Source organism: Neomonachus schauinslandi, chromosome 6 (genome assembly GCF_002201575.2).
Source record: "Neomonachus schauinslandi chromosome 6, ASM220157v2, whole genome shotgun sequence".
Classification (NCBI taxonomy): Eukaryota; Metazoa; Chordata; class Mammalia; order Carnivora; family Phocidae; genus Neomonachus; species Neomonachus schauinslandi.
The window spans coordinates 25,863,217-25,876,958 of record NC_058408.1 but is presented as its reverse complement, the minus strand read 5'-3'; the positions used below and the strand labels follow the sequence as shown (position 1 = coordinate 25,876,958).

Below are 13,742 nucleotides of genomic sequence, written 5' to 3'. Positions count from 1 at the left end.
CTCAAAGCAGCAATACCGCATGCAGCTTTACCATCACCTCTTTCTTGGACCCTGAACATCTTTGGGATATTTCTGAAAATTAATCCACTCCCAAACCATATATATGGTAACCTAACGTTCTGGTGGGAAAGTATGCAGCAAGCTCTGGAGAGAGTTAAAAATTCTGTGAGGTCCTTTCTTCCTCTTGATGGAGAGTATCTCTAATGAATGCACACCTCTGGAAATTGTGCTGTTCTTTTGCTATGGAGGTCCTCATCATCTTCTAGGGAAGGACCTATAAAACAATAGTAAAAAAAAAAAGTATGGGCACCTGGGTGGCTCAGTTGGTTAAGCGACTGCCTTCGGCTCAGGTCATGATCCTGGAGTCCCACATCGGGCTCCCTGCTGAGCAGGGAGTCTGCTTCTCCCCCTGGCCCTCCCCACTCTCATGCTCTATCTCATTCTCTCTCTCAAATAAATAAATAAAATCTTAAAAAAAAAAAGTATATATATATTCAGCAAACAAAGGCAGGAGGAGACAGAGAAAAGGACAGTACTAAGATGAAGGGAAGAGTAAAAGATTAAAAGAACAAAACTGCCTGGGGTTGAGGAGCTGCCGGGCATGGGGGGGGGTGGGTAGTGAAAAAAAACTTTTTAAAATAAAAATAATAAAAGAACAAGACCTGATAAATCACTCCCAAGGTCGTCCCTTGTTCAGCTTTCTAAATCTTGTCCTCATCAGATCCCGAGGGTATCTTCCCGATGGTTCAGGCAACCCACTTTTCATAAACCAGGCTTCCCCTATCTTTCCTGGTGAGATTAAGGAGTCTGCTCATGGTAAAACTGATGCAACTCAAATTACTACACAGACACACACCCCCACCTCCACCCACCGCATTCTCCATTGCATGTGTACAATGGTTTAAATTCCCTGATAGCAAACTTGTCACTAAAACATATTAATTGAAAACAATATAACTCTGGCTTGATGAATCCTCAAAGTGAGCATGGTTAGAAGAGATCTATTTATCCTACTTATTACCCCTACTGCTATAGATCTTTGAGAGAGAGAGGGAGAGGGGCAGAGGGAGCATGATAATGCTACCTTTGTATTTTGAAGTCACAACCAACTGACACAAACTTAGCCTCCCCGGAGCAAATCCAGGGAGAAAAAGACTGATGTTTTGTATTGATCACAAAGCATTCAACTGAGGCCATAAGGAAAAGATCCTAATTACCAATACAGAAGGATTCTAAACATTTGTGTTAAAATCCTTAAAATGAAGAAGTATCAAAACCTCTTTATACTTGGGGCACCTGAGTGGCTCAGTTGTTAAGCGTCTGCCTTCGGCTCAGGTCATGATCCCAGGGTCCTGGGATCGAGCCCCACATCGGGCTCCCTGATCCACAGGAAGCCTGCTTCTCCCTCTCCCACTCCCCCTGCTTGTGTTCCCTCTCTCGCTGTGTCTGTCAAATAAATAACCAGTGTGCCTTCTTGAGGTGAGAGACAATTTTTTTTTAAGAGTTTATTTGAGAGAGGGAGAGGGAGAAAGGCAGAGGGAGAGGTAGACTCCCCACTGAGCAGGGAGCCTGATGCAGGGCTCAACCCCAGGACCCTGAGATCATGAGCCAAGGACAGAAGGCAGATGCTTAACTGACTGAGCCACCCAGGCGCCCCTTAATTTCTTTTTATATGTATAAAGAGGATTTTTTTTTGTTTAAGATTTCATTTATTTATTTGACAGACACAGCGAGAGAGGGAACACAAGCAGGGGGAGTGGGAGAGGGAGAAGCAGGCTTCCCGCCGAGCAGGGAGCCCCACGCGGGGCTCGATCCCAGGACCCTGAGATCACGACCTGAGCCAAAGGCAGACACTTAACCGACTGAGTCACCCAGGCGCCCCTGCTATGACACTTGATATCATATAGAAATTGTGGGGTTTTTTTTCCTACTTTAATAGAAAGTTTAAAGCAAATATTAATTGCTGACCTCAAATTTTGAAAGTTACAGATTTAGGAATTTGGTGGTCTCATTTGGAGACTTTCATTGGACCCTCTATATGTACCTTTAAAAAAAATGGAAATATCTTCAGTTTTTTTCCTCACAAAAAATGTTATTTATAAAAGTAATAGAGAAATCTATAAAAGCATTCTTACATTGTAAAAAATAAGTTGTTAGGCATCTGCCTTACACTCAGGTCATGGTCCCAGGGTCCTGGGATCGAGCCCCGCGTGGGGCTCCCTGCTCGGTGGGAAGCCTGCTTCTCCCTCTCCCACTCCCCCTGCTTGTGTTCCCTCTCTCGCTGTCTCTGTCAAATAAATAAATAAAATCTTAAAAAAAAAGTCATAGCAGTTAAATCTGGCTTGATGTGAACATGGCTATTTTCATAACCTTCCTGGAGAGAGCCAAAAATGCTTAAATTAACCCCAAGATGGTAATAAAAGTATAACCTGGGGCTGTCAATTCAATTTGTACTAAATACTGATTACTTGCAACTACGTTTCTTTCCTGCCAGGTCAGAAATAGATCTTTAATAAATTTTTCTTCATTAGCTAGGAAGATCCAACTACCTAAATGAAGAATGCTATTATGCCTTAATCCATTAATAGTCTTGCTATAACCCAAATGTTTGTCTTTTTTCAGGGTACAAAGTTTGATTTTTCTGATGCTACCATCACATTTATGCAACATTGTAAATGGGAGTACACCATGATTTACAATACCATAGTTAAATCATTAATACTAATGTACCAACTAGAGAAAAGTTAATATCCCTGCTAGTTAAGAGAAACACTAGGGGCGCCTGGGTGGCTCAGTTGGTTAAGCATCTGCCTTTGGTCATGGTCCCAGGGTCCTGGGATGGACCCCCATGTTAGTCTCCGTGCCCAGCAGGGAGTCTGCTTCTCCCTCTCCACCCAGCTCATGCTCTCTCCCTCACTCACTCTCTGTCGCAAATAAAAATTAAAAAAAAAAAAAAAAAAAGGGAAACGCTATGCTAAGCCCACCATGTGAATTTATTTTACTGCTCCTGTGAATACTCTATTGTTTTCTCAGTAGAAGTGGATGACTGGGGCCAATTTTGGAATCAAAACCCCAGTCTCTAAGTAAAGGGCATTTCATACTCTAAGAGCCAAATTCTCCTTTCTATTAAAATGTGGTTTGCAATCCTATTTATTCCCTTAAAATTCCTCCCCTTCAACAAGCCGACGTGCAATTTACATGTCCCCATAACCTTTTTAAACCACAGCAATTTGTTCGGCACCTCTAAGTTTATAGTGCTTCTACAAAAGTACCTGATTTAATGCTGAAAATTCAGCTCAGTAAGTCCAAAGCTAATGTAAAATACCAGGAAACACACAATATAAACTTGAACCAAAATATCATGTAACATTTAATAATTGTAAATATATTTATTACAATTTACAGATTAGTTAAAGTTATATACACAAATATAATTTTAGCTATAAAATCCCAACAAACTGGTTACATTTAAGTCACTGGATCTGTAGAAGCCAATTTAGTCTTCTAGTCCCCTAAATTCACCTCCCTTAAATTATACAAAAATAAAATCTGATAGTTTTGATTTCAAGTTAAAGATGAAGAGGTGCTGTTACCACATTGCAACACTCAGAAAAGGAACTTTTACCTGTCTGTATGCCTTCACATGCTACATTGATACTTAAAGCACCATTATAAGACTTTAAATGTGTACAATGTTCAATTACAACTTCCAAGTTTAACTTTGTTCTAACAACTAGGATTGGGATGAAATGACAAGAATTTTTTCTCCTTCAGTCCAACTTAAAAATAGCCCCTTCTGTCCTTTTTGTCACTGTCTCGATCACGTCTTTTAAAGGAGGGCAGGAAATGGAAGAATTCTTCACCAAGCTTTTACTGTACTCATTTGGTAGTGAGGTTGGAATCCCAAGGGAACAAGTTTCCAAAATCCAATCAATGTCAAGCTATCCCATTATTTTCAACTATGCAGAGGTGCTAGATTTCAGACTAAGCCGTGAAATAAAACCGTATACTTCAGTCTGGTTTTAAAAGAATGCCTATACATTTTCAGAAAGCTTTTTTTCAAGGCAAATGATCCCTTCTTCCCAACTGACACAGCTGGTGCTTGAAACCAGCCTGTTTTCAGTGTTACAGCAGGACTCTGCAAATGCATCCCCTACGATTACCTAAAGTGGAGGTGCACAACGAACGCTGAGTAAGGGCTCTGCAAAAATCGGACCAGCTTTCAAGTTGTTGTACTCTTGGCGTGTTTATGTACGAATACATATATCATCACTGGGGGCAGTTCTTAGAGCAAACCAGACAAATAAAATAATGACCAGGTAGACTGTAAACTGAGGTAGTAACTCTGCAAGCACTTCTGACAAAAAATTTGTTCCCACACTGAAACAAGTTCAAACTTAAGAGGTCACCTGTTCCACTCATGTTTTCCATTACCTGCAACAAGAGGCACGTGGGGCAAAAACAGACCAGTAAGAAGCGGATCAACATTACCTCAGCCTAACAGAGGCACACCATGTCGAGCTAAACAAACAAACTAAGGACAACCAGCCACTGCAAAAACTTCAATTCAAAAGTAAACTCTGGGCTAAAAATACTAAGACTTTCTATTGTTAAGTCTCTAGTACCATCCTTTCCTGAAAGTTATAGGCCTTGTCATTACCTCTCTCACTAACAGAACACAATAAACTTGGAGATTAAGTCTCTATTTTACATTGCAAACTGGAAAATTCAGAAGTGCCCATTTCCAAGTTTATAGTGTCACCCTGACAGGTTTTAAAAGTGCCAGTGCTGAAGTATGAGATTAATAACACTGGTTTTCTGTTGACAGCATATAAAACAAAAACAAATTGCTCTGAGATGTCTCCTAGTTTCTTCCTAGGAAAATTCTTGGCTTTTCAATTTAAAAAGTAAATGTCTATGATGCAACTATTACTTTCTGGAGTCTTTTACAACAACTTCTACCTGTTGAAACACACAAAGAACCATTTAACTGGAACGACAATCACACACACAAAACCCTCTCCAAGAAACAGTTTGCACAGAAGTTAAACGTGTGAGATGTTAAAATTTGGCAGAAAGATGCAGCTTTCCCAAAGCAGCAGAGAGTACTGCACATAAAGGTTTTGTGGCAGTCCTTGGAAATATCTCAGGTCCAATTTAACCTATAAAAGCCCACCACACATGTCCATCCAAAGTCATTTTTAGAAGGGAAAAACAAAGTTAACACAAGGTAATTTAAGTCGGTAGCATATACAAGATCATTTTCTTAACCTTAAAGCTAGAAGGACCACATCACTGAAATAAAAAATATAGAGAGAAAACATAAAAGCCCATTAACTTTAAAATATTGGGTGGGGAGAGCCCAAAGTTTTTAGACAGGTACACATAATTTAAATTAGAATGGAAAATGGGCTTTGAACCCTATAAATATTGTTTCCCAAGGAAATCAGTTTTGAAAATGCAAAATTCCACCTTAAAAGGTCCCCTTTACACCTCAGCAAGCACATGACATTCAAAAATACATCCAACTGAATCAAAAAAGGGAGTATTAGAAATCACACCATCTCATCCTTCATTACCAGGGCTTGCCTTCAAACCTGGCCATCTCTGAGTGGGATCAGTTACAAAAAAAATATTAAACTAGGTCACTGGATCCAAGCTGCATATCCTCTTAAAAAAAAAAAAAAAAAGGACAGCTGCCAATTTTTGTTTTTAAAAGAAACCTCTCAAGTAAGAGGTAGTGTATGCTCAAGTTAGAGGCCGTCAAATCATCTTAACATTGCTTAAAAGCATTAAGCCCTTTGAAGCCTGTTTCCTGGAATCTATTGAACATTCTTTCTCTGTGCTCAAACGTCAAGCAATATCCAATAGCATCTTCTGTTTCTTGAATTCGTTTCTGGAACCTGCACCCATCCCGTGCAAATTCTTCCCATGGTCCTTTGCGGTCCTCATCACCACTTATATAATACTCAGTAACTTCTTCAAGGAAGGTTACCTATAAAGACAAAGACTAATTTTAATCATGCTCTAGGATCTTAAAATCACCACTGAATTAACCCTTTATGCTACTAATTCTTTCAGAATATCAAATATCCAAATCTTACAAGAGTATTTGGTTTCAACTGTAACAGAAGAAAAAAGTAAGTTCTGACGGACTAGATGGCATCTCAGTAAAAAGTGAGCAAACTCCATCTTGATTTCCTTCACACACACACACACACACACACACACACACACACACACACACACACTCCTGCCCCCATTTCTCATCCTGTCATCCCGCCTCCTTCCTCTTGGCTTTTGATGTTAATAAAATGAATCCAGATGGGGAACTGAAAATTTCCTGATGTTATCAGTCCTTGTTTTTTTTAATCCTTAGGGAAATACAGTTCTGTGACACTCTTCCTCAAAAATGACAAATGTTTCCCAAAAAATTTTCCAGAAATATTTGAAATAGTTATTAGTCAGTATTAGTCAATGCTTTTATTACAGCACAAAAGCCTTTTTTTTTTTTTTAAGATTTTATTTATTTATTTGAGAGAGAGAATGAGATAGAGCATGAGGGGGGGGGAGGGTCAGAGGGAGAAGCAGACTCCCTGCTGAGCAGGGAGCCCGTCCTGGGACTCCAGGATCACGACCTGAGCCGAAGGCAGGTGCTTAACCAACGGAGCCACCCAGGCGCCCCAGCACAAAAGCTTTAACAAGATCTTCACCGATTTCTAGTCTTCCTTTTTCCTTTTAAATACGATTTCACTTTTCAGTGCTTTCCAATTTTTGCATCATAAACACATAGTGTTACTCTTTTATTACTACTTTTGTAATGAGACTATAGAAAAATTATTTAGTAAACAAAATGCACCCAAATTAACCTATCTTTAAGGTCATGTTACTAGGAACGCCTGGGTGGCTCAGTCGTTAAGTGTCTGCCTTCAGCTCAAGTAATGATCCCAGGGTTCTGGGATCCAGCCCCATGTCGGGCTCCCTGCTCTGCAGGGAGTTGGCTTCTCCCTCTCCCACTCGCCCTGCTTGTGTTCGCTCTCTCGCTATGTCTCTCCCCGTCAAATAAATAAAATCTTTAAAAAATAAATAAATAAATACTATACACATGATTTCATGTAAAGAGTTAAAGTCCCTTCTAATCCCTACTTAATTTCTAACATAGAAGTTTCTTTCAAACACAGCAAACTATGAAAGTAAATACTTGCTTTAAAAATATGTTCAATAGTTACATCAGCTAATCCCATCGTGGCCTACTCCTTTCATTCCCTTTACATCAGGCCACGGAATGCCCTCGAGGACAATTAGCAGGTATGTAACCTCTTACTAGATATTGCATTCTAGAGTTACTCATTGTGTCACTAAAATAAGTAACAGCAGCAGCATTTATATGTGTTCACCACATGCCAGGCTCATTTCAGAGGACTTTATAGTTTTTATCTCATTTAATCCTCAGATCAACCCTAAAGGGTCTGTACTACTGTCACCTCCATCGGATAGATAAGGAAAGCGAGGTTAACGGACTTGTTTCCAATCATACAGCTTCCCTCTGGTGTAATAATCAGGATTCAAACCTGGAGGAGGGCTCCACAATCTGCACTGTGTTATGTCAATGACACAGGCGTTTTAAGGTCCATTCTAAGAATCACACACTACCCATTATTCCCACATACCTAAAGAATGGCAAGTGGTTAAAGGCTGCCAAAATAATTTTACCATATTTTAGACATAATCTTTTATAAATGCTCCTTCTTGTTCACAGTCAGTAGTCTCACATCTACTTGACTCATCTCATTTTTGCTCAATGAGCAAGCCAAAATGAGACATGAGACTGGCCTGAGGTCCCTGAACAATAGCTACCAATTAAAGGCAAGGCGATGGATGAGGAGTTTTACACACTCATCTCATTTAAATCATGCAATAATTCACACGGTATTTATAATTATGACTCCCATCAGATAAATGAGTGAACCAAGGCCATGAGAAGTCAAGTTACTTTGCAGGTCTGGCTGTCTTTCCAAATTTCTTGGCCCTAACCACTCAGCAGGAGGGAACACAGGCCTCCAGATACCAAATGCTCATTCTGTTGTTCCACTTCCCAATCAGGCCTCGGTTTTTTAACCTATTCACTAATAACTAAATAGGTCATTTTGTCAGGGTCCCCTTAAGAGTAAACAGAAAAGATCTTTTATGACAGCATTTACGTAAGTGTGAACTAAATTTTTAACATGACCTATTCTACAGGTGAGACGTAAGGTTATCATCATGTAGAGATATTTTCTACCCAGGAAGTATCTCAAAGGAATTAAGCTGCCCATCTGGAGCCAACAGATTATGGCACTGTCCACCTGAAACTTTCTAATGCGGCAGAATCTGAGGTCAAAAATAACTTATCCTCCTTCGTCTTTCAAATAAGTGTACAGGAAACTAAAGAAACTTTCCCTCTACAATAAAAGATACCCTGTGTGTTTGGGGGAATTCCTCTCCAGTTAATAACTTTCGCTGAATAAATAGTAGAGGGAAAAAATAAAGCAATTCCAGAGGACCTCCCCAAATAAGATTAACCTGACAATGTGTTGAAAGAGTAAAACGTTTTAAGACGAGCTTAGGAACAGGAAGCAGCTACTCAAGATAAACCAAATAGGTAACCATCATTGTTACAAATGATTATTAACCTGTAAGTGACCACTGATAACTAGTATTACATTCTTCAGAAATGGCAGTACTATTTCCTGTATTGTTTTATTACTGTCAATCAAAATCATGTTCACATCAAGAAGTTTTTACACTGAGGGGCGCCTGGGTGGCTCAGTTGGTTAAGCGACTGCCTTCAGCTCAGGTCATGATCCCAGGGTCCTGGGATCGAGTCCCGCATCGGGCTCCCTGCTCTGCGGGGAGCCTGCTTCTCCCTCTCCCGCTCCCCCTGCTTGTGTTCCCTCTCTCGCTGTGTCTCTCTCTGTCAAATAAATAAATAAAATCTTTTAAAAAAAAAAAAAAAAAAAGTTTTTACACTGAAATTAGTATCTTCTTTCATGGCAAACTTGCTACTTGGTACTATTATCCCTCTGGGTCTAACAGGAATGAAGACACTTGTTATCCTGTAAATAAAATATAAGGTGTCTGCAAATGACATACAATTAATACCATTTAAATACTCTATAACGGGACCTGACCAATCTCCAGAACAACTGTGTACACGCAAGGTGTGATTTTTCTGTTCTGTAAAAAAGGAAAGTTGAAGATTATATGGAAACAGCCCAGAGATACAAACCCAAATGAAAAGGACACTTTCCCGCTAACATCTATACGATTTTCGATTTGGATAGGAACAACATTCCACAAGAAGGGAAAAAGGCAGGTGATGGTTATATCGGGGGGGGGGGGGTCATTTCTTAATCCAAGTACAGAAGCTTAGAGCCCTTCCTCAAAAATATGCTCTACTATGCCTCCAGAAGAGTCATGCTACTGTATTTAACCGTATCAAAACAGTACCAATTATCAGGCACGTTAAAAAAAAAAAACAAACCTTTTTTCTCTTGATATGTGCGTGTCTTTCTCCAGAAAGAACCCCACCGGGTACCAAGTCTGGACCTTCACTTTCACGGCTCCCTAACAGCTGCACCTCACAAGACAGTACGGTGTGACAATCAGAAATGGCCACAGTGGGCTCAGATGGCCCCTCTGAGTCGCGACCACCTTTCCAATTTTTCCCTGATGTTTGAAAAGGAGCCTTAAAATTTAAAAGGTTGTAGGGGTCATCGGAATAACAGAAAGAGTTCCACAGTTTGAGACTCTCTGCTTCATCTGCACTAGATTCCCAGTCATCTTCCTCCCCAGAACTATGGTCAGGAGACTCGGGAAGGCTTCCAGTCTGGGGGGAGTTCTCTAGAGCAGACTTGTCAGACGAATCCTTCTCTGAGTCAGAAGGGTCTCCAGGAACAACTCTGGCAGCAGTCTGAATTGTTGCCGTGAAGTTTTGGGGATTATAAGGATCTACACTATAGAAAGAGTTCCAAAGGTGAAGCCCTTCAGGGTCTTGTTCAAGGTCTGATTCGGAGAGAGAGCTATCACTATCAAAACCATCATCCTCAGCTTCCTCATCCCAATCCTCACCTTCGGAATCAGAACTTGTTTCCAGGTCACTGGATGCACCTCCCAAAATGTAATCTATCAGCCTGTTACTACAAGCTGGCCTGGTGGAAATGGGAATGTCATCTTCTAGGTCTGAGGAGTCCCCGACACTTATTTGGTCCTCTCCAGGCTCTTTCTCCACAGGTACCTCACCAGACGGACAACCTTCCGAGGGGTCCTGTTTTTCCAAAGCAAGTGGAACCTCTTTCGTCAACGATGCGATCTTTCCCTCGGTGGGTTCCTGGGCGGTTCCGGAAACGGCTCCAACAGAGGGAACACACTGTGTGGGACTATCTCCGTCGGGTTTCAGATCCAACCGGAGCATGCTGTGTTCCTCCTCCAGGCTGTGGTAGCCATTATCTTGGTCTGGGGTGGGTAACGCTTCCCCCTTTCTGGCCTGCTGAAGGAACTCCAGCCGTTTCGTGCGAAGATGGTGGATTTCTGGCAGGCCCTCTCTAGAAAGAGGCGGACATCCCTGCCGCGTGGAGCAACTGATGTCTGCCTTCAGCGGGTGGGGAGGATCAAGGTCTTCAGTCAGACAGGTGCCCTCTGAGCTGAGGGTCTGGAAATCAACAGGCTCGCCACTTCCCACGCTGTTCTGATAGCCGAGCCCCACCCGGGGCTGGCAGTCCCGATAGGTGGGGTTCAACAAATAGGAGACGACGCTGAAACTGCTGAAACTGCTTAAACGCCGAACTTGTAGAGGGCCGGCGGGCGAAGAGCCAAGTTTCCGGTTAGAGCACAGATGGCCCTGAAGGCCACTCGGTAACAGCTCCATTCCCCACAGCTGCTGCTCTAACAGAAAAGCCTGTGCGGCAGGGTCCAGAACTCTAGCCTGGGCTTTGAGTTCCAATTCTAGATGTGAGGACGAGCACTGCCAGTGGATCCCCTCCTCCAGCCAATCGAGGGGACGGGCAGCAGAGTCGTCCGAGGGGTCGAGCCGCAGCGAACTCAAAGATTTCTTCGCTGGGGGGACGGCTGGGTCCTCCCGAGCCTTCAGGGCTCTGAGAGCGCTGTAGCCTCCAGCAAAATCTAGCCATCTGGTCGGAATCATCCCGCCGAAAAGCTGGCTCCAAATCAGCAGCTTCTGAAGCAAGCTGGGGAGCGGCGCGAAGAGCTGGGAAAGCAGCTTCATCCAGGAGCCGGTCTGAGCCTGGGGCTGGGGGGAAGCAGCCAGTCTGGGGTCCCCGGAGTGTTCCGGGGCAGGAGGTGTGGGCAACTTGGAAGTGCCGGGTTGCGGGCGCCGGGAAAAGGGCAGCCAGAACCGGGAGCCCGGCCGTGGCCGCGATCCGTCTGCTGCCGGCTCCATGTCCTTGTTCTAGGCAGTCTCTCGGGGCTGCAGGTCGGGCGGGATTCGGAGAGGCCTAAACAGTCTTGGCCTTGCTGCGCGGCGGAGTCGGGGTCCCAGGCCGATCGCCGGGCCAGGAGAAGAGCCACAGGGGGAAGCGGCTTCGGCCGCGAGCGGCAGACCACACTCCGGAACGGCAGGCGCAGGACGCAGAGGCCAAGACGACATTCATCCTGGCGGGAAGGAGATGTCCTAGTCCGCTCGAGGCCTCTCCACCATAGACAGAGCCCTCCCACGGCGACTGCGACGACTTCCCAGAAAGACGGACCGTTAAAAAAGCCCCTCGGCAGCGCGACCCCGGAAGGGCTGGGCAGGCGGGCGCGGGTGGAAGCGAATCCCAAAATGGCCGCCGGGCCAGCGCGGAGCAGGACACCCACAGGCAAGAGGACGAGACGAAGGACGGCGGCTAGCTACGCCACCAGCCCCGCGTCGCCCAACGTCACTCGCAGAGCCCCGGCGGGCGGGCCCTTCCGGACTCCGCCGAGCGGCCGCTCATTGGTCTCGCGCGGTTCCCTGTCGGCTTCCTTACTCTCGGCGGACCCAGCCCGCGCGCCGGAGGTTGCATCAGCCGGGCCGAGGCTCTACGCGTGCGCACTTGTTCCCGGTGGTCTCCTAGGAGACCGCCCCGCCTCCGCGTCCCCCGCCCCGCTCTGCCCTGTGGGCGAAAGGGGAAGTTACCAGATAACACGAGAATTCCCGGAAGCCTTTTTAAGGGCCTAATACACACCCAAGTGTATACACTTACCTTTGACTTGCAGATTTCGGGGCTCCTGAATTGTTGAGTGCTAAGTAGATCATCCGCAGGAGATCTTAGTATAATAGGAATTGGCAATACTGTGTAAATACATGTCTGGTGTTAAGACACTAATAATTTGGAGTGAATAATAAGAGGCAAAACCTTAAGCGAAAAATGAGTCATTCGTATGCATTCCTGCCCCTTCGGTTTTCGGGTTTCTAAATCACTAGCTTTGCCTAGGACCTAGCTTTCAGTATCTGACCCACATACATCCACGAAAATGTGAACTTCTGTTTCTCAGGTGGTGTCCCTATTAGACTGTCCCCTTTCAGTGGGGCAAACCGAAGTCGCAGAGGCGGAAAGAAACGTAGCCCTCAGAACTGTTGACTCTCTCCTATGCTTCTGAGCAGGCAACACATTCAAGTCCTTTTTGTATCCTGAGGCCCCAGAACGGCAGGATACAACCGACAAAGAGGGACGCACAGACCATTATCCTTTGAAAAAATTTTGTCTGATAATTTTAATTGCTATATGTGATTCTATGTCGTGAGTTGGTCTTAATTCGTTTCTTTATTTCTACTAAAAGTTTTTAATTGACACCTCTGAAGTCAAATATCTATTGCAGAGAGAATGTGGCAGTCTTGTGCACTTAGGGACGGCAGATCTTTCTGGAGCCAGGAGGAAGGCAACTGCTCTTCCTGCTTCATTGGGACTGTTCAAAGAACAGCTACTTCCTTCTAGGAATCTGAGATGTCCTCAATCCCTATGGTTTACCCCTTATTATCTTATTCATATCTCTGGAAACATCTCATTTTCAATCCTAAGAACTTCAGTAAAACGTATTAATAGGAGTCAGCTTAATAAAAGAGCTCCAAGCATGCAAACTAAATAATTGAAGCCTCAGTTTCTTGGTTGTCAAGTGAGGCTAATAATTCCTCTTTCAACACGTTGGTGAGAGAACTAATTCTAATACCTAGATATAGTAGGGGCATAAACATAGCTAATGTCCGTTATTTATCGGCTAACAATTGTTTCCTGTTGCCCACACAATAAAGGCTCCGTACAGCCCATCCACCTACTATACTTTATCAGCCTTCTCTTCCTAACTTCCCTTACTGCGTGTTAATACTGTAGAACATTGGACATGTTTCCTGCCTTTACTCATGCGGTTTCTCAGCCAAGAAAGCCCTCTTCCTCCCTGTTATGCAAGTACTCATGCTTCAAGGTGCATCTCAACTGTCAACTCCTTCTTGAAGTCTTTGCCCACCTTCCCAGTCAGAATTCTATTATTATATACTATGTGAGCACTTAACATGCTACACTATGTATACCTGTAAATGTTCTTACCTGCTGGTCTCAGCTCCTTTTTTCTTTCTTTTTTGACAGAGAGAGAGAGACAGCGAGAGAGGGAACACAAGCAGGGGGAGTGGGAGAGGGAGAAGCAGGCTTCCCGCGGAGCAGTGAGCCCGATGCAGGGCTCCATCCCAGGACCCTGAGATCATGACCTGAGCCGAAGGCAGATGCCTAACG

General features: G+C 43.8%; 1 protein-coding gene across 2 annotated transcripts; it reads right to left on the bottom strand.

Annotated features, from left to right (window-relative positions):
• Window positions 1-3,364: 3,364 nt before the first annotated feature.
• Window positions 3,365-11,862, bottom strand: PPP1R15B (protein phosphatase 1 regulatory subunit 15B). Of its 2 annotated transcripts, none has more exons than XM_021686545.2 (2): window positions 9,524-11,862; window positions 3,365-5,995 (listed from the first exon to the last, which is right to left on the bottom strand). In XM_021686545.2, the coding sequence occupies exons 1-2, from the start codon at window positions 11,435-11,437 to the stop codon at window positions 5,774-5,776; spliced, it is 2,136 nt and encodes a 711-aa protein (XP_021542220.1). In that variant the 5' UTR covers window positions 11,438-11,862; the 3' UTR covers window positions 3,365-5,773. The 2 variants fall into 2 exon arrangements, with proteins under 2 accessions (XP_021542220.1, XP_021542222.1); XM_021686547.1 differs by having other exon boundaries at window positions 5,913-5,995; window positions 10,111-11,862.
• Between the last annotated feature and the right edge of the window lie 1,880 nt (window positions 11,863-13,742).